This window comes from Manacus candei, unplaced genomic scaffold, assembly GCF_025592945.1.
Source record: "Manacus candei isolate 608988 ecotype Guabito, Panama unplaced genomic scaffold, ASM2559294v1 h1tg000034l, whole genome shotgun sequence".
Classification (NCBI taxonomy): Eukaryota; Metazoa; Chordata; class Aves; order Passeriformes; family Pipridae; genus Manacus; species Manacus candei.
This window is the reverse complement of record NW_026138082.1, coordinates 4,831,790-4,852,125: the sequence shown is the minus strand read 5'-3', so window position 1 is coordinate 4,852,125 and position 20,336 is coordinate 4,831,790. Positions and strand designations below refer to the sequence as shown.

The window sequence follows — 20,336 nt, the reverse complement described above, 5'->3', positions numbered from 1 at the left end:
CATAGTAAAAGCCCACTGGAAACTCAGCCACTGTTTCCAACACATCCAGACACATTCATCTTCCTGCTCCCTACTGCCTTCTTGATGTCTCACAGGTACACTCACAGATGTTGCTTGTTGAGTTGCAACATGAGATAAACCTGCCATGCTCCCTCCTGCCTTGCTGCTGCTCACATAGGGGGCAGGTGGTTGGGATGACACCTTTCTTTGTTGCATCCATAACAGCCAGGGACATGCCTGTGCTTCACACAAGGTGGGGAAGTACAGGAAGCTACGGAAAATGAGCGCAAACTCTGCAGTCTTTGAAGTCAAACAGGAAGTGCAAGAAAGGGATCTACACCCCATACAAGCATTGTGGACCCTTCCCCTCCCTCTCCCCTCCTCCAAAATACATCAGAAGATGATTTTTTGAGCATAAAACCATCCTTACGTGTTCCACCACATTCAGGCAGCGGTAAGAGGGGCCACTGCCTGCTTCTCTGCTCCTTCCTTTTCCCCATCCCTGCTGCTCTGCAGGGACAGAGTTGCACATTAGTGTGAAAATTATTAATCCATCAGCTAGGTGAAAAAAGCCCTGTGTACATGTTTTCCAAGTCAGCGGTCAAACGATGATGGGCTGCCAAATTACCCCAATAAGCAACCCATGCAGCACAGTCTTTTTAATTATAAAAGATTCTATCAACCTACCTGAATGTGATTTGGACTTCTCCCTTGTGCCTGTCCTAGTTAGAGCAGCCTAGAGCAGTTCATCACTGTGTGGGTGCAACCCAAACTGTGTATTCTACATCCTCCATGTGATTTTTCAGAAACTGTTAACAATAGACCATTTGCAGCAGCTGCCCAGAGCACACCTGACCCCTCAGACTATAAACTGGGTGTTAAGAGGCCTGTGAGATAGGAGGATGCTCCCGTCCTCACAATCACCCATTGTGGAACTCCCCACCTTGGGGGAGATACTGGGCATTCCTGCCTGAACCTGAAGGTATATAATCTTGGGGTCTTGGGACTTCTGATACCATTTGTTGGATCAAGAGGAGGACCAGAACCTTGATCGGATTGCAACCACCACTCTCGATCAGACTGCGATCGCCACCCTCAACCAGACTGTGACCAGCACTCTCACCAACAGGTTTTCCCTCTCTTCTTACTTCTGGACTCAGGGGGACCACATGGGGCTCAGCACAGGGGCCAATGAACACCATTCAGTTGATGCCCTAGGGTGCTGGGTTACACATCTGGGTTTTGTGGGTTAAAACCAATTGTTTGTCCATATAATTGTATTTATTATATTATTTTTATTAAATTGTAACTCTGACTTATAATCTCTTTGGAGTTGGGTTCATTTCTCCTGCTGGTTTACCTTTAAACCAGCACAGTGCCCTAATTTAATTCTTAAATTATAAGGAATTACGAGCCAGTATTTTTGATAAATGCTGAGAGGGTTGCTGTTCCTTCACATATACTCAGTAATTGTTATATTATGTATTTAGCTAAGGTGTAGTGTGATTGCACCAAAGTTCAAAACTTCTAGCTAGTTATTTTGTTTTCCAGCAGGCATTCATGTTGTAGGACTCTTTCTAACTTATCAATGTTTCTTGTCATACACAAAGCTACAAGCTATCTACAAAGATGTAAAGTGTGAAATTAAAAAATAACCATTGCTTAGTGTTAATTGGATATGTTTCACATACAAATATAAGAATTCAAATGAGAAAAGAAGTCAGAAAAAACAACATTTAATTATAAAAGAGCTTTTTAAATTAAAAAAAAAAAACACAAGATAATGGCACTAAACCAGAAACAAAGTTATTTAAAAGATCATAGCCACAGGGCAGTTACAATTTTATACTGAAACTGTACAGCTGTTCCTATCATCTGCACTTCGCTCCTGATTAAAATAACATCTAGAGTTCCAGTAACAAGTAATCTTTTACAGAACTATAATGTACTATGAAAACACACTTCATTTTTGTATTACCTGACAAAAAAACCTTATATTTATTACATTATTATTACATTAGATTTATAAAGGTTTACCTAAGCACTGTACTGTTTTTCTACTCTACTTAGTCCTTACATTTGAAGAACAGGGAGTGTGGTTTGTTCTTTTGACAAAAGTGATTTGTCTTGATGGATTTGCCCATAGTGGCACAGCACTATACCATGCAGGAGTACCCAACTAGATGGAGCATTGAGGGCAGTACAGTCATATTAAAACAATTTTCTATTCTACTCATCCTGCTTTTCAGAATCAGTCAGTGCTTCTTTTTCATATGAAGACAGACTTTGGCTTTAAAAAACAATAAATACTCATGCCCCCAAAATTGTTCATATGCTGTGGATAGCTAATCATAAGATGTTTAATTTTTCTATGACCTTTCAGAGTTCTGTTTCACTGCTTGTATATATAAGGGAGAATTCCAGTAGCTACTTTGTCAACACAGTCAGGGCCCATATCCAAAGCTCAGCAGAGCTTTATTCCTTTAATCATCTTTGATCACGAAAAAAATGTAATTCAGTCCTTGATTGTATGTAGAATATTCCCTATGAGGTCAATATAAATTCTGTGTGTGCATTGAAAGAGCATATTTAATTCCATGGATATAATTTCACAGTAGTTATTTCAGGTAGTCAGCACGCAGGTGTAAGCACTTAAGCACAGCTGAGCTAGTTTACAAATAAATTGTAAAGCAGTACACAAGCTCATGAGCCCAAAGTATTGCTGGGGGAGTGGGGCTCTGGAGCTCCAGGCTCTGGAGCTCTTTGTGCTGCAACAAGCCACATCAGACTATAACTCATTATCACTAAATTCCATGGGGAGCTTTCAGTCTTTTCCTGCAAAGCAATGGATTTGCAATAGTTCTCCATTGGACTATTAATTTTGGAAGTGGTTTAGACAGCATCTATCAGCATCAGGGAAATCAGAATTCGATTTCTAGCCTCATCCAGGATAGACCAGACATAGAGCTGATGGTAGGTAATATCCAAAAAGCCTATGTGAACTCCACAGTAGACCCTTACACTGGTTTTGAGAGAAAGGTATGGTGGTTTCCTACCTATGAAATTTAGACTACAGTTTCCTTCCACAGTTATTTTATTCTTCTTGAAAGTTTTTATTGTGCTAGTAATTGAAAAGTTTTGGCAGTTCACAAAATTCAATCTATCAGACGTCCAAAACACCTGAAACCAGTGTATGTAACATGGCTGCACATCACTGCTGAAAAACCTAAAGGTCTTTCTAGTGCATGACAATATGCCAGAATGGACAATGCCAAGAGTGGTGAGCTTTAAAAATTACTCACCTTGTCACATGATTCTTTCTTTCTTTTTTCTTTTTTTTTAATAATCTCAAGAGTACAATCAACCAGAATAACAATAAAATTATTTTAAAGATCTAGCAAAAAAAAGCTGCACAGAAAGCATTTTCACAGTTGTTTTTAAATAGTTTTCATCAAACTTTAAAATTAGGACTTCCAAAGACAAAATATATTGCTTTGTAGTTGTCTCCTGTGAAATTCACACTTATTTGGGAAATTCATATGACTGGGTTTAGGTATTTTTAATACTGTACCATTCAGAAGTGCTGATAACAATTTGGTTCTCTATTGTACTAGCACTGAAAAGACCTATATGAATGCAAAAGTCTACACAAACAGATTGTAAATCTCTAATATAAACAGGTTAAACATCTGTTTGAAAAATAAATTCTTCTGCAACAAGAACTACCAGATGGGAGGTAGATTAGTGCCATTAAAATATTTAAGGTACTTATGCTTGTTTCAAATATGAATGGGAAAACTGTGCTATCTCCAAAATTTTGCTGCAAGTAAAACTGAACATTTACTGGTTATGACTGCTGAGTTTCCATCACTTTTTTTTTCAAAACTGGATAAGGTTCTATTAATATAAATAACAGTTGAATGCTGAAAGGACACACTATCCCTTTGAAACATTCAGCCTTACAATGTAAGTCCACAGGTTGTTTTTTTGCCGTTAGCTGTGAGCTTAGCTCTGCTTAGGTTTTATAACCCACTCAGCATTTGGGTTGAGCTGGTATAGGTCCTTCATGTAGGTATCATCATCAAGGCAGCGTTCCCCTAGAAATATAAGAGATATGTGGTTACAACAGTCCCAAAAAAGAAAGGAATCAACTTTCAGAGGTCCTGTCACTGTTTCATTTCATTTAGGTTTTCAAGGTCTCTCTGTGGTATTAAAAAAAGGACAGTGCACCTAAAAGCTTGAAGTAATCTTACCCTGTCCATCTGCCTTGAGGAAGAAGGGGGACAGGAGGAAAAATGAAGGAGAGTAGAGGCTGTGCCACCTCTGTGGCACATTCTAGGTCAGATTCTTCACGCAGACCATATAGATGGAAGCCCCCCCTCTGTGAAGATTTAGGAAAAAAGGAGTAATGCCCTGGTCCTCTCATGGGCAAATACAAGGTTCACGTTTGCATAGAAGCCCATTAAAATTTCAAGTTATTTTCCCCTCTTTAAGTACTAGCTTTGTGCAAGGTTTGTCCTTGCTACGAAGGTGTTACTCCCTACCCTGGTCCTGCTATGCTGTTCTGCACAGTACTTGTAATAGTTTCTGTCCTAGAAGGGAAAAGTAATACACTGTTCTTGGTGCATTACAAGCAATTAATTTATGCATAGTAGCTATGATGAAAATAGCATATGCTGATCCATCAAGATCTGCATGTTCTTCCCATTCCCCTACAGGCAAAGCACTATCTCATGCATCTGCAGCTCTACATCACAGCCCCTCTTCTACTCCACTGTGCAGACGGTTGGGGTAGATGGCCCATTTGCCAGACAGATGTTTCCGGTATGTGTACTCCTGATACAGAAGGCAAGCAGAGGTGCAATGCTGCAACTGAGTTCCTCTGCCAGCTCCTTGGATTCCCTTAGCAGGGCAAGCAAGAAGGCAAAACTTCCTGCTCAACCAGGCTCAGTCTCACTGGTCCCTCTAGGATTTTAATACCAACCTATGTGAGCTGTATGGCCCACACTACTGAACTGGGTTCTCTCCTCTCTCTCACTCACACAGTGCAGCATGTTCAGGCAGTGAGAGCACAAAGATAGTGCTTTGCCATATCCCTGTCCAGCCAGTCCCAGTCACAAAGCAGTGGCAGAAGTCCTTTTCAGTACCCTGAAGCCATACAGTGTACTGAGTACTCGAAAAATGTCTGGAGACTTCAGTGGCTCCATCTGCTAGGGGACAGGATCACAGCACTGTGCACGCTACAATTATGAGCCTAAGTGTACGGATGTGAGCGTATCATTGAGAAGCCCATTGAGTCTTCTCACTTTGGGCTTCCTCTGCATGAGTCAGTCACATCGAGCAGAGAGAGACAAATGGCAAAGGTCAGGACAGCTGGTTTACTTAAGTCTGTACAGCAAGCTAAAGTCTGCAAGTTTCTCTTATCTGAACTGAGAGTATTAATAAGGACTAGGATTTGTAAGGGCTGATTAAAGTTTAAATTGTCTGGAAGTAAACTATTCAGACAGAGAAAACATCTAAGCTTTCTAACCTATTTCATAACAAAATAAATCTGCAACTAGCCGTGTATTTTCTCTAAGAGAAATACAATTTGTCACATGTTTAAAGTAATAGTATGTTGTTTCAGTTTCACTGGAATTCTGTTACAAAATCTTTCTTTCTGCAATGATTACACTTATGTACAATAAACGAGATATTCCTCTGCTTTAAAAAACTCTTACATCTGGGATCACAACCTGCTTTAAAAGGCATAGAAAATGTACATATATACTGGATAAGCAAGAGAACATATAATACATTAATCTGGCCTCCAGCTATCTCAGTAACCTCTTTTTCACCATCTAACTTAATAAAAACACTGAAACATATTTGTTTCAGGAAAATACGGAAGTGCTGTTTTTAATTAAGTCTTTTGGTTAAGACACACACACAAAAACTTGATTTATAACAGTGATTAGGTAAAAAGGAAAAATGCTAGAAGTAGCAATTTACATACAGGATTTAAACTTGCAGAGCACAGAAGTACTGCATGGAATTTTATAACTCCAAATAAAGTTTAGCAGTCACAGTTAACAAGAAAAAAGTAAATGTAAGTCCAATCCAATACTGGGTTTTTTTGGTTTTTTTTCCCAAGCATATGAAAAATACTGTGATTAGAAACTGATTCCTAATGAAAAAATCCTCTTGCATTTGTCAAAGAAAATTTCAGAACTGTGTTCAGAACTATCCTTGGCATTAACCTTGCTGATCTCCTACCTACTTTCATCAAGAGAGCCGGGAATAGACAGAGCAGGAAAGACTAACTGTTGGAAAATTTTATCACTAGGTCATCTTTCTGGTTGAGCATTTTTTCCCCCAAAGGAACCTGCAAGCAGTGCTCAAATGCAGAGCACGAAGGACTGTAAGTTCACTTATTATCCCTCAATACAAAGGGATGAATAAAATGAACTTCAAGTACCTTTCTATTCAACATTTTTGTGCTTCTTCACTGTACATACATATCAGGAACATCTGTTTCAGCTGCCATCTTTCTCTGGGGCAGATAATAAGCTACTACTAATATAATGATCACAGCAACATCTCTGCTGCCTTCTCCACAAGGTTAACTGTCTGCTTTAGTGTCAGGGAGAACTAGGGACATGAATAAAAATGCAACCACAGTGAAGCCCATGGATAGTGTGCCAAGGAATCTTATTCTAGCAAAATAAGTTGTTCAGAAGCCATTCTTACCAATATTTCCTCCTATTTCATAAAGAAAGACCTCTTCTTTGTTGAGTGTTTGGACGTTTCCACTGTAAGGAACAAAGCACAGTGAGTGATGATACTGCAGAAGAGCTTGTAGATCAGCCACTTAGACGCGTCTGGGAAAAATTATGCTAATTAACATCAGCAGTGTACCTGTCACAAATCATTTGTGTGTATACTTACCGATAGTCAGGGAACAAGAATACCCTTGCATACTAATGCAAATGAATAGTCCTGTAAGTGAATAATACACTATAGAAAAGGTAAAATAGGATAAATGTAAAGAAACTGCAGGGTTTAGAAAAGAATGTCATTGTTATCAGCGAGTAGCCTGATATTTACCCTCTGGGTTTTTTTTCCACTGCTGTTGCAAAAATAAGTATTCCCCTCAAACACTCCATATTTCAGAAAAAGTCTTATGGTTGGGTGGGAGAAACCACATTTTTGCTTGTTTTAATTGTACTGCAACTAAAAGAAGTAAAAAACAGAGAGTGGAAGAATAAAGTGACTATATCACAAAAGGATTCTATTGTTCTCACTGTTTAATAGTAATAATATAGGCTAAGGCACAGCCAGAAAATAACTCTCTGACAAAAATGCAAACCTCAAAACAGCATTTAGGAAAAAGCAGCTTCTTATTCTCATCTAGTGCACCATACTATTGCTTTAGCTAAATAGTTATATATGATGAACATGGGTGTTTTTTATTTTTAATTAAAACTCCCCTTCTAAATGGATTTGGATGACTAAAATGTAGCTTTCCTTTTAAATCATTGCATGTGCATGACATTTGCACATTATTATACCCCAATGCCTATTATATTGCTATATATCAATGCATTATTTTACAAAATATTTACTTTCTCCTTTCCTCATCTCTTTGTTTTCTAGACTTACTTTCTTGGAGTTCCCTTGTCTTGTCCCCAGAAAATTACAAAACTATTCCTGACCCATCAAATTCAACAGCAATCTTTTACTAACAGCACTCATGTATTCCTTAAGGCTTCATGAGCTTTAATGACATTAGAAACATTAAGTTAATTCCTCAAGCATGTATTTTGATGGCTACATTCAGCCAAAAAAATCATCAACTGACCAGGACTTGAAGTACTTTAAAACTTTTTTCTTGATATAATAAATGAAAAGACACTTCTCTTGAAACAAAACAAAAACGTGTTTATACCTTTTTTGGCTGAGAAACCTGGCTACTATATCACCGGCTTTCAGTTCTTCTGTCAGCTGTATTGCCATGGAAACTTTCGAAAGATGAGGCGCTTGCACCCGTATCACTCCCTGAGGAACATCAGTCTGCAAAGCAATAATGGTGTTGGAACAAAGCTGCTAGCAGCTGGCTTTGATGAGCTCCTCAAAATACAGTATGGAATAAGTAACTAAGTACAGTGCTCTGTACTTCACTATCTACTACACTTCACTACAAAAATATGATAACTACGCAGTAATTCAGTAAATTACATCAGACCTTCAAAGCTCTTTTTAACAACAGGGAGAACTTCAGAACAAAAGAACAGTAGTGCTTAATTATTTTTCAAAGACATTATGAATAACAGTAACAATTATGCTATATTAAGAACACACTCTGGTATGATAAGAAGCATGTGAGATTGATATGGAAAAGTCTTGCTGTAGGCATGAAAGCAGGCAATGGCCCTGCACCAACCCTCTGCTAAAACTTCCAGAAGAAACCTCTCCAGTTTCATTTAACCTGAACTTCATGCCAAAAAAAAAAAAAAATAAATCACAAAGTACTCATGGGTCAGTATACTTTAAGTGATTCCTCTTTCCTCTTTGCAAATTTCATTTTTTAAAAAATAGATATTCACTACTGCAGCTTCTTCTCCCTGTTTTTTTTTTTTCTCTAGAATATATTCAGCTAGCCAACCTGCAAGTCTGACTATATAATGGATTTGTATTTTATTTCAATCCACAAGTCCTGGATGATGAATATCAATCATATTAGCTACAGAGAAGGAGGGCTCCAAAGAACAGTTTTTCTGTTCAAGTTGCAGGTACATGACACTTGAAGTTACAAAAGGCATAATTTATTTGTGAATAAGGTTCTAATTTCTGTTCCTGGAAATCTCGAGGTATTTTTTCTATTCGTATTACATTATCATTTACCCAAATGTACTCATTTTGATAGGAAAAGAAAGTAAGAGTCTCAGTACTCAAGGTTGATTATGAGAGTTCATTCTCTTCTCCCCCTCACCTCCATTTACTCAATTGCAAAGCTGAACATTTCTTCTTCCATAATCAGTGAACAAGTCTGGGCACCTGTGAATCTAGAATAGCTTCTCTGAAGTCATCAGTGTTAAATGAATATAGAACAAGCATAAACGTGAGCAGAATCAGGAGGACAGCTTCCTGAGAAAGCTGAAGGCTCATTACTACACAAATGAGGAGTTACAGTAAGTAATTTTAACCAAACAATCCTTCTATATCTAGTCTTATTATCTATTGATTTTAAAATATTAGACATAATACCTATTTCTGTCTAAAGCATTAAAAGAAACATCATATTGAGAATTTGCTATGTAGTAATCATGGAATCAAAGGTTCATAAGATTGCAAGAGATATCCATGAGATCTCCCTGAGATTTATCCCTAAATTTGTCAAATCTCTTCTTTAGGGTCTTCACTGATGGAAAAAGTGTCTCTAGTCATCTGCTAACTCTCACTTAAAAATTTTTTGCCTCTTTCCAAACTTCTGAGATCCTGGCAAAATGAAATTTTTATGTCTGAACAGACATCACAGACATCCCTAGCTGGTCTTTCACCAAATTCAGCACAGTAAATTTAAATTAGCTTTTATTTTTTATACAGATCTTTAACATTTTGTCTCAGTTGATTTTAATGGGGTTTTTCCAACTTTCAGCTGGATAACTTCTTTTTTTAATATATACAGCAGGCATATTATAAATTATTTAAAAAATAACCTGCTTTGAGTATATGAGAGAAAGACTAAAAAGTATCCACAGAGCTCTAAAATTAATGGTCACAGATCAAACAGAATAATTACTTTGTTTATTCAGATAAAATCATTATTAGCTCAGCTAATGAATGCATTTTGCCACTTTCACCACCTTCATTTACAGAAGAAATCATGCTAAACTAGAGAGAGAACAGAACCAGGTCATCCCCTACCCCATTCACTGTGCTAGTTGGCGGTAAAAAAAATGTGGCCTAAAACATCTAGGAACAGAATCACAGAAGGGCCTATTCTCTGCACAGCACAGCTCAAAACATCCAAGTTAGAGGCTCCACATCACAATATATAAGCCATTAGATGACTGACAATACACTAAAGAGTGGTCACCTACACTTGCAAGTTCCCTCTGCTGCCCCACAGGCTCTTTCAGGACGAGATTTAAAACACTGCAGCCTCTGGCTGAATTAGAAAACCTCTTAAGAAAAAACATGAAGAAGATACATACTTAATTGATGGAAAATACTGGCCTACAATGCTTAGTCTGCAGCAGGCAGAGCAGTCACCTGGGAGGCACTCATCTTCTTTCAAACCCCTTCTTGTCAGAGGGACTTGAATCTATATATCACAAAAGAACAGCAGCTCCCTGGCTATAGGATCTGGGGTAGGTCTCCTCCAGATTCTCCTATTCCATTTGGCATGACACACTTAAATATTTATCAGGCTAGATGAAGAGAGAAATTAAGTGACTATGCAGTATTTTCAGTAATGATGGAATATTATATATAATTATTAAATGTGCAAATTATACCAAGCAGGAATGGGACATGAGCATTATGAAGAACAAAACTGATTTTAAAAAGGATCTTACTACATGGGAAGCAAAGTCTGAAAAATATGCAAAACAGTTGTTCTCTTTGAGCTGCAAAATGTTGCACCTATTTCGGGACAAAAAACTGCAAAACTATACAAAGAGAAATGATTTAGCAGGTAGCAATTTTTTTTAGTAAATAATTTGACACTGCAGTGAGCAACAAATTTAGCAAGAGTCAGAAACATTATTCTGTGTAAATTCAAACAGGTTATACAAACTTGTTTGTATAGAAGGGCTCAAGGATACAATGGTTTTACTAACCTGTAGCAGCTAAGTCTACTAGAATTGCATTGTGCTCTTAACATGACTGCTCCTTTCTTTGGAACAATTGCAACATACAGAGGAATACAATGACAGATGGTATAAATCAGGGTAAAGCTAGTGGGTAAATTTCCAGTCCTGAGGGCATCTTTTTTGAGCATTATGCAGCCCAACAACACCAGAAAAAATCCCCAACACTGACTTGGAGCCATAGGTATGCATAGGTATCTCAAAATGCAATTAACCCTCACAAGCCCTCTAATATTAACCACTCTCAGCACTGTACAGAGATCTCACCTGCAGTTTGCAGTAAATGCTATTTAACCTCTGTCTTAAAGAGGGAAATGTGATTGATAGAGAGGCCTCATCAGAGATAAGATGAAATTCTATCCAAATGAGCTGCTATTAAGAATGTAGATACTGATTTATGGAGAGTATGGAAGTGACTAAAGCTCTGTCCATCTATGTTTAATCATGTGGGGTGCCACAGCAAGTGGTAGAAAACAGCAACTTTTCCTTAGCTTTTATTCAGCTGCACACAAGAAAATTAGCTTTCAAAAGCTGCAAAGTTTTCACTGGAGCAGCAATTCACCCCAAGTCTGGGTGCCTCACTTGCCATCTAATAGTGAAATGCAGTTCAGGAACTGTACAGGAAAAATCACCTCAATTTTAAATTAAAGCAGTATAAATTGAAAATTGGAGTGGGGGGGAAAAACCCCACAAATTCTCCTTAAAGAATGAATGTATAAAATTGTCACTCACAATGAAGCCTTATCAATTTGTTAATATGATTTTAAGAGTAATATCTTCCCAGGCACCCAAAATTACTGAATGCTTCAAATAAGCATGAAGGATTTTTGAAAAATTGTACCATTTAATTTTGAACCAAAGCCCCACAGAATTCTACAGCTTAAAGAAAATTATTGAATAGTAACTTTACATTTATATTTGAGCAAGAATGTATTACGTGATGCTTAAGTTCTAACTCTCCAGTGGATTGAAAAGGCATAATTTACTCTAAAAGACCTCAGCACTAACTCCCAAGTGGATTAAAAAGGCATATCTTAGTCTAGAAGACCAACAGCACTGAATTACAAAAAAATCCAATATCTGAACTTGCAACAGCATTTGCCTACTTCGGTGCATTTGCTGTTATTTCTACAGTGAACACAGGATGGCAGCATTAAGTGTCATCATAACTCAACTGAACTGAATTCAAAGAATTCTCTTCTTATTAGACTGAGAAAAACAAATACCAGTGTTTAATGAGCTTTATGTAAGTCTTCATTCTGCATACAGATTCCTTCATATAGACAGATATGAAAGTAAGGCAAAGTGATGCCTGGAGAATTAATTAATGTTGGAAATTAAGATATGTGTCAAACATTGCATGCAAAATGAGGTCGGAACACTGAAATGTAAGTCTCCAGCAAATTCTGGATATAGTTGTTCAAAGAATCTAGCTATTTACACATTCAAAAAAAAAAAAAAGTAGCATACCAGATTTGAGAGATAATATAGCATATTCATTTCCATTCTTTTTTTCTTTTTTGGCTTAAAAGCTTTAAAAAAATGCCTTTATGAGCATATGACAACTCTTTTTTTGTAAGTCTGTCACACACGCACTTGATAAGAAAGCTGTGGACTGCTCATAGCGCTGAATTTCTACCAGTGACCACAAGATGTCTCTACCTCACCAGAATCTTCACTGTGACTCCAACCCTCAAGGGGGTATTTTCATACCACCCAAATCTGATACATGTTCATTACGTTATCAGGATACACGTATTTTGTGTTACCTGTCTGTGTATTTAAACTAACTTTGGAATAATGTATAGGCTAATAAGTTTCAAAAACCTGTAAATACTAACCCCAGGCTAATAAGTTTCAAAAAACTGTAAATACTAACCCCATTGAAATAATAAATAATTTCAATGTACATGATATGTATTTTTTAAGCTTTTGATGGCAGTGGGAACAGTCCAACTAAAATCTTTCTGAACCACAGGAGAAATTAACACTATAATGCCACAGGATTTTTTTTTATTTTAAAGAATATGTGAAGTGTGTTGTGCTGAAACTTATGCCTTGAGATCACTGATGGGTCTGGCAGAAGTTAATTACCTAATGGAGAGATTCTGAACTGTAGATCATATACACTGGGGTAAGTTGGCAGTAGACACTTGGACAATAGCTGCATAAGAGGCAGTTAATCAGCTTTTTACATTTGTTTCATCCTTTGGGGTTTCTTAGGTTGGGTAAGTTGTGTGTGTTCTAGCTAAAGACTGAGACAAAGAGTTCAGCGGTTGGGGAACTTCTGTAGATGGAAGGATAATTAAAAGTTAGATTTGTTTCCAAATACTATTAAATATAATATAGTGAAATCTAGATATTTAGTTTTTAAGTAAACACATGATCTGCTGTGACTTTTATTGGGCAGCACGGAACCTAAACATGTATAGAGTAATACTAAGTCGTCACAGCACTTAACTTCCTCTGCAGATACAGAACTAATATATTTTTCTTTCAGATGCTCAAATTGAAACAACCTGTGAGATACAATTTTTCAGAATAGAAATATTTTGAAAAATCTGAGAAAACAAACAAAAAAACAGTACAGTCCTCTAAATGTGTCATGCTGGTAACCCACAAACCATGAAAGCCACATTAACTTGCTATCTATTGAAATTCTCAGTTAAATAAATGTAGATATCGTCTCTGTCATATGCACTTTTTCACTATAAATTATGGTCTTATTAATAAAGAATTTCAGATGCATGCTTCCTTACATCATTAGGAGTCTTCTCCTGTTTCTCATGCTTTTCCCGGTCATATGCCATCTTTTTCAGAAGTTTCTTCATAGCTTTGTCCTTTTTCTCCTTCTTCTGTCTTTCAGTGTTTTGTTTTCTCACTTGATTGACAATAAACTTAGGAATCTAGGTGAATATAGATAGTAAGTAGGAACAGCTATGTAATTTTCTTAAGTAACTAAGTTATCAATACTTTCTAAATGGACAAATTATCAGGTAGAATTCAAAAAATAGCATTTATTTCCAGTAATAATTACGGATTCAAATACTATAAAACTGTGAAATGATTTTAAAACCACTCTATTTGTGTGGAGGGTAAGAGAGGTGGAATCATACAGTGTTTTTACTTTCCTCAGCCAACAAAATTTAGTTGACACTTAGTGTGCACAATGATGATAATTATTTTTCCTCATATGCAGCAAAGGTCAAAATTGTTTCAAATTGCTAATGGACAACAAAGCTTCAATTTCTCCAGTCTATCTAAGTCAGAGCTTTGCTTGAGACCATGATACAACTTCATGTTTTATCAAAACGTGTTTTATATAATAATTAAGTTTGGCCCAAAATGCAAATGAATTAAAATACTTCCTACTAAATATCTTCAAGCTCAAAAGAATTGCCCACAACACTGTATACTGGTAGACCAAATATAAATATCCCCCAGGGACTTATTTTTGAGTTCACATATAGTACATACTGTATTAAAACTGACCATCAGAGCTTAACATCAGATATAACGATTTTGTTTTGCTCCCATAAGAGTTACCTATAAGCAAGAACCCAGCTGGATGGGGCTGATCTTTCTCTAAATCATGGATGTAATTCCATATTACTTCTTTGTTCAAATAACTTGTTTGTGAAATTCATCATTCCCCGCCCCGCCTAAAAATGTACTTACTGTCCAGAGAAGTTTTTGGTACTGAATCATAAAACGCATGACATTTGCTGTTCCAGCTGCCATAACAAACTCGCTTTGTTCAATAGTCTTTGAGCCAAACCCATGAAACGTGAAAAGGTTTGGGGCCATCACCATTGCAACATTCTTTAACGTCATTTTATTTTTGTCTCGATGATCAATTACCCTTTGGAGGAATTCAAGCAGTACCTGAAATAATAGCAGAACTTACAGCTCAACTCTGCACATGAAAAGTGAAACGTGCAGAATTGAACATGAACATAGAAGTGAAACATGATGTTACATATTTTTTGAAAAAGCTCTTAATTCCTAACACACATTAAAAACAATCAATAATATGAGTATGTATATCTTTATTCACAGGACTGTAATGCAAGTTTTGTTTCCTTCAAGTAATGAAGTAAAACATTCTTGTTATTATCATAGATAACATTTTCAAAAGCAATTCATTTGAAGCACTGTACAGTAAGATTTTTTTCAAAACCCTTGTTGTAGAGGTGCATAAGTAGTATCCCCACAGATGCTTGTGAAGACATTACTGTTGGCTTTTCTTAAATTGCCAGCTGTCATGGTTATGGAAACATGGAGTGGCTAGTTCTGTAAGGTAAACAATTTGTGAGTAAAGCATTGTGAATGACAGGCAATTTTAAATTAATTCAGTTCCAGATATTTGTAACTCAGCTCAGAAGCCCTCTTGACTGTACTCTTTACTAACTAAAAGAAAGTCTTGTTTGAACAGTAAGACCTAGTACGGGGTTTTTGCCTGTAATAGATGATCTTTTGCATCCTACACAAATCCTGCATTCATTTTTGATTGTAGCAGTTTTAATAGTAAGCATATTCTGAAAAAAGATTATTAGCTTTGCTACAAAAGGACAATCGCAAATTGGAAGACTTCAGATAATGTGCTATAAATAGCAACAGGAAGTAAATTTCTAGTCTATTGAGAGTAGAAACAAACAGCACAGAGAAAAGTGGAGAATAAAAATGAAGAGCTAAACCCACTTCATAAGAGCAAACTCACATCCATAGTATTCTGCTTATTTTTTGCAATGGAAATAATGACTGCTGCTGAAAAAAAAAGGAACAAAATTTCTAAGAGAAAAGGTTGCTCGCTGGGAGAGTATTACTGCAATCTCCTGGAAAAATTTCAAGTCACATTCTTAAAAGTCATTTGGGAGGAATTAGGGTCCTAAGGGTGTTTTTTTCTGAAGTTCTGTGAAATATATATTTAAAAAAAAGAATCACTAGTTTCACCATTAACTTTGAACTGAAAAAAAAAAGAATGTTAAAAAAACAACAGCATTCATAACAGTGGATTCAAAAAAACAGACAAAATATTTCTGCAGGAAAATAGTATTAACAATTCTAACCTTCAGAGTGTCTCTGTTTGCTTCAGGTAGAAGGAGAACCAAAAGATTCAAAGCTTGCAGCTGCTGTTTCCTCGTTGGAAGATCTGCCAGTGAAGCACATGAACCTCAGTATTTTGAAATTGTTCTTTGTACTTTTCAAAAAGCATAAGTGGAAACCTCTTACAAAATGCTGAACGCATACACATGGCTAATTGTCATGGTATGAGAAAGGACTAGCAGACCCTCGTTTTCTGATACTCATTTCCAAATGTTCTTTTAGGATTCAGTTGCTGTATGACTCAGCAGTCTTCTGGCAATATTTTCTAGATGCCTTGTGATTCTTTATTTTGCAATGTTACAAGAAGAAATAGTCAGCTAACGGTTCCTCCCTTTTTGAGCCTGTGCCCCAACATATGAAAAGGTATATTCAAAACTGCTTTCACAGTTTCTCTGATTGCCTTCACAGTTATATGGTCTCCCAAGTCACAGAATGAATATTGCATGTTACAGAATAAGGCAGGCCTTCAGCAACATAAGCAGCAGCAGCTGCCATGGCAGTGGGGATAAAGCCAAGAGCAGAGAAACTTAACACTTATCTACAGCAGTAAATGCTGTACCAAATGATGCAAGCTATAATTAAAGAAAGCTAATGTTAGTTCTGCCTTTTACCAATTGCTCAGTGGCACGTCATTCACCTAAGATGCACAAAGAGTGCATCCCTACACGCCTCCACCTCCTAGAAGAGCTCCTACATTACGGCAGTGTTGAGCAGCAGGAAGCCCTAACTCTCCCATATTTGCCACTTGTGATAAACTTCCTCCTGTCATGCTTTAGAGGACATGCTCTGGCAAGTCTTCTCAGCAGACTCCTAATGAATCAGGCCATACATAATACAAGTGAAGAAAGAGGTACCTGCATTTGACATAGTTTTATCACACTATTTCAAAATTCGACATGCTTCCTGCTGGGATTCCAACTGAATTGCTATTTGAAATACTTTTCACCCAAATCAACTTGGGAGACACCACAAAAATAATAAAGGTCATTGAGGAAATTAAAAAACCAAACCATTACTGACTACTTTATACCATGATAAAAATTAAGGAATTGAATAAATGAGTGGCAAATGGTATAGTCATTTAAAATATAAAGTAGTGAGAACAGTGTATCTACCTGCTGTAGAAAGACATACATTAAAAGTAAGGCTTAAATTCATTTTCAAAACACTATATGTCACAGTGTTCCAAAAGCAATGAGAATCAACATTTTCCTAGGAAAGCAAGCAAAACTACAATTGCAAAACATTAAAATTCATTACTTAAATTGGGGGTTTCTGTCTGTTCACCTTAATAACAATTGAATTTTAGCTGCTTACATTACTTAAATTAATCAATTAAATTGTTTAAATTATGTCATTTAAATATTTAATTCTAACAACACTACTTAGTCACAGCATCATGAAAAACACCGATTACTGTCACAAAGATGATGTATTCTTTCTCTTCCACCTAATCTTATTACATGTAACCAACAAGACAGGCAGAAAATTTAAACAATGGGAGGCTATGAAGTATTGTGTCTGTTTTGAATCAAATCCTTTGGTTCAATGTAGAAAGTGGTTTGGATCCTGGCACCTGAGTATTTCTGGGTAAATAAAACCACATAAGCCTTCAGACAGCTGAGGAGCGAGAAGCAGAAACCCTCTTGGCTCCAATCAGTACCCAGTAAATGGAACAGTCTTCTGGAGTCATTTGCTGCCAGCATCATCTGAAAGCATTCTGGCCAGTTTTAACTTGCCACTCAGTACTGCAGAATCAACAATACACGTAACAGGACAAAGCACCAGCCCCCTACTCCCACCACCCTAAAGGCATTGAAAGGCAGCTCACAACTGGGAGACTGACATAGCCCACAGTTTTTAAAAATATTCATCTGTCTGCCTGTCCATGGGAATTCCCTGACCCTGAGATTAGCCCAGTTGGTTAGAGCATGGTGCTAATAATGCCAAGGTCATGGGTTTGGGCCATTCACATAAGAGTTGGACTTCATGATCCTTGTGGGTCCCTTCCAACTCAGAATATTCTGTGATTCTGTGAAAGTAACTCTTAGGAATGAGCCATTGCTCTGACTGAAGGGAAGTGAAACAGAACTTGCATGCCTGTGTTGACCGGGAAGTTAACGCATGTGGGTTCTGACTCCCGATTCATTATCACCAAGCCAGTCTCTTTCAATTACAGCTGGTATGTTTGCTGTCTTTGTGACCAGCTGGCAAGGAGGACATTTACACTGGAACTTGCTGACCTCATGGGACCATGGATGATCAGCAGTTCTGACTATTCTGCTTTAACTTCTCCCATTGTAAACAGATAAAAGACTCTAAACAGTATAAATTATAATTTGTTACATTTTCTGCAGAACTACTTATCTTTGCTGTGGTTTTCTTTTGAAGCAAACACTATTTATAAACTGATACTGTCATACACAATTTCCTTACAACCCTTCTACACCTCCTAACAACTATCAGAAACATCAGAAAGTGACAATGTGTTTTCATTTTCTGTGTTAACTACTAAAATAGCCATTACATGAAAAATGTTATTTGTACATTAGTAAAAATATGGCCAGTCTTTTCTCAGGAAAACTCGCATTGTTGTTATTCAATTTGTTTCTCAGTTTTACATATTATTAGTGAAAATACTGCTACAGCATAGAGGCACTTATTTGCACAGGTATCAATTCTTTCAGCTGAGACAGAAAGGACACTACTCACTCTGTACATCTTGGAAAGCTTTGAGATATTCTACAGTGAGAAGTGGCTGAGGCAGTTCACGGATGAAGAGTTTTAAAAGACTTGCTGCATCATGCTGCTTTACATTTTCCCAGTTGAAAGTCCCTTCATAAAATTTTGCTTCCAGTTCTTGGCAAAGAGTCTGAAAGGCAGTAGATACAGAGAGCACCAGTAACACTCGGCTGCTGGAAGTCACACATCACACATGCAGCAATGCTTTCCATACTTTGAAACAGAGGGGAAAAAGGACATCTGACATATCACTTAACTCCAGCTGCCACTGATCTTTTGCTATGAAAAGATAAATTGGGGATTAGAAGTACTGCAAGCAAACATGTAGTAATAGGCAGCAGTCAAATCATATAGGAAGAATCTCAAGGGCCTGCCTCAGGGCCGTATGGAATATACAGTAAGAAACAGATAACACACTCAAGCACGTAAGAGTCATGACTTCCTCTCCCCTCAAATATTAAGACATGTCTGATATATATAGCAATTCTGAAACTACTACCAAAAGTATTGCTGTAATGTATGCATGGACATTTTCATAGAAAAAAATATGGCAATTACATGTGTTGGCACACAGTTTCCTATCAAAATACACAGTAAGGTGAGGCTGGTTCTCTTTTTAAAACACAGGGAAAAGATGTGACTCAATAGCTGGGGGTCTTGCCATCTATAGGGAACTCCATGTTGCTGGGCACATACAGCTTTGCCTAGCACTGCACATGTCAAATGTGCCCTCTGTGGAAGGGGGCTGTACTGCAAATCATGAGGTTATGCAGCAGAATAAACAGTACTGAAAGTCTCAGTGGTACATCCTAACGGTTGGGAAAGGGTGAAATATTGTTGGCAGCAGACGTTACCATATACCTGCCCTGCTCCCATGGCAGTGCTACAACTGGGCTTCCAGAGATGTACAAATGGGAACAAGTCCTTCTTCGTCTATTGCTAGGCATTAGTCCAGGCCTCACATCCACTTCATTTATTTCCTAGACTGGCAGAGTGGGAAGTAGCCTCCATATAGGGCCAGTGGCCCTGAGGCACCTCTCACAAGTCACTCCCTTCTTCTAGACTCAGTTACTCTGGACAGAAAAGGAGGACAGAGACATTGGCTTGTTTTGCAAAGTATGTGCTATGGAAAAATATGGCCATAATTATTAATCTGGAAAAGAAGGGCACACTGGAGACATGATACCAGATACATTTTTAAGATATCATTCTTATTAAATTTAACTTTGTCAAAATGGAAAAAAGATCTATTTCCAAAGAAAATGTGGACACTTAGATTGATATTAAAAGTTGGATGTTCTCAAGTGTCCTTAAGAGACATAGTCTTCACTGACTATGCTGGGGGTTCAAAGGTGCAATGATTGTAACTCAGATGTCTAAAGTCAAGTGGGTATGATTTCCTGGTCATCAAAAAAAGCAAGCTTTAGAAACAGAGATGAAAATTCTCCCCCGAGGCTCATCAGCTCCTCCATCCACATTCAGACCAAATCACTGCAGCAAATGCAGTATTAAACATACAGATAAAATGAACTGTTTCATATGAGAGACAAGAGTGGAAATTTCAATTGTGTCCTAGTGATCCAATGCCTGGATTTTAAAGTAAATGTATTTAGCTATGGGTATAACCAATGCATC

At 37.3% G+C, this 20,336-nt stretch overlaps 1 protein-coding gene across 3 annotated transcripts in view; it reads right to left on the bottom strand.

Annotated features, from left to right (window-relative positions):
• Positions 1-1,720: 1,720 nt before the first annotated feature.
• ARHGAP18 (Rho GTPase activating protein 18) overlaps positions 1,721-20,336 on the bottom strand; it is a 95,675-nt gene continuing 77,059 nt past the window's right edge. For all 3 annotated transcript variants that reach the window (XM_051792178.1, XM_051792177.1, XM_051792176.1), the window contains exons 9-15: positions 18,672-18,831; positions 15,923-16,005; positions 14,532-14,738; positions 13,613-13,759; positions 7,928-8,052; positions 6,730-6,791; positions 1,721-4,097 (exon numbers count right to left, since the gene is read on the bottom strand). In XM_051792178.1, the coding sequence (XP_051648138.1) occupies positions 4,006-4,097; positions 6,730-6,791; positions 7,928-8,052; positions 13,613-13,759; positions 14,532-14,738; positions 15,923-16,005; positions 18,672-18,831 (876 nt within the window). In that variant the 3' untranslated portion in view covers positions 1,721-4,005. The remainder of the gene's footprint in view (positions 4,098-6,729; positions 6,792-7,927; positions 8,053-13,612; positions 13,760-14,531; positions 14,739-15,922; positions 16,006-18,671; positions 18,832-20,336) is intronic.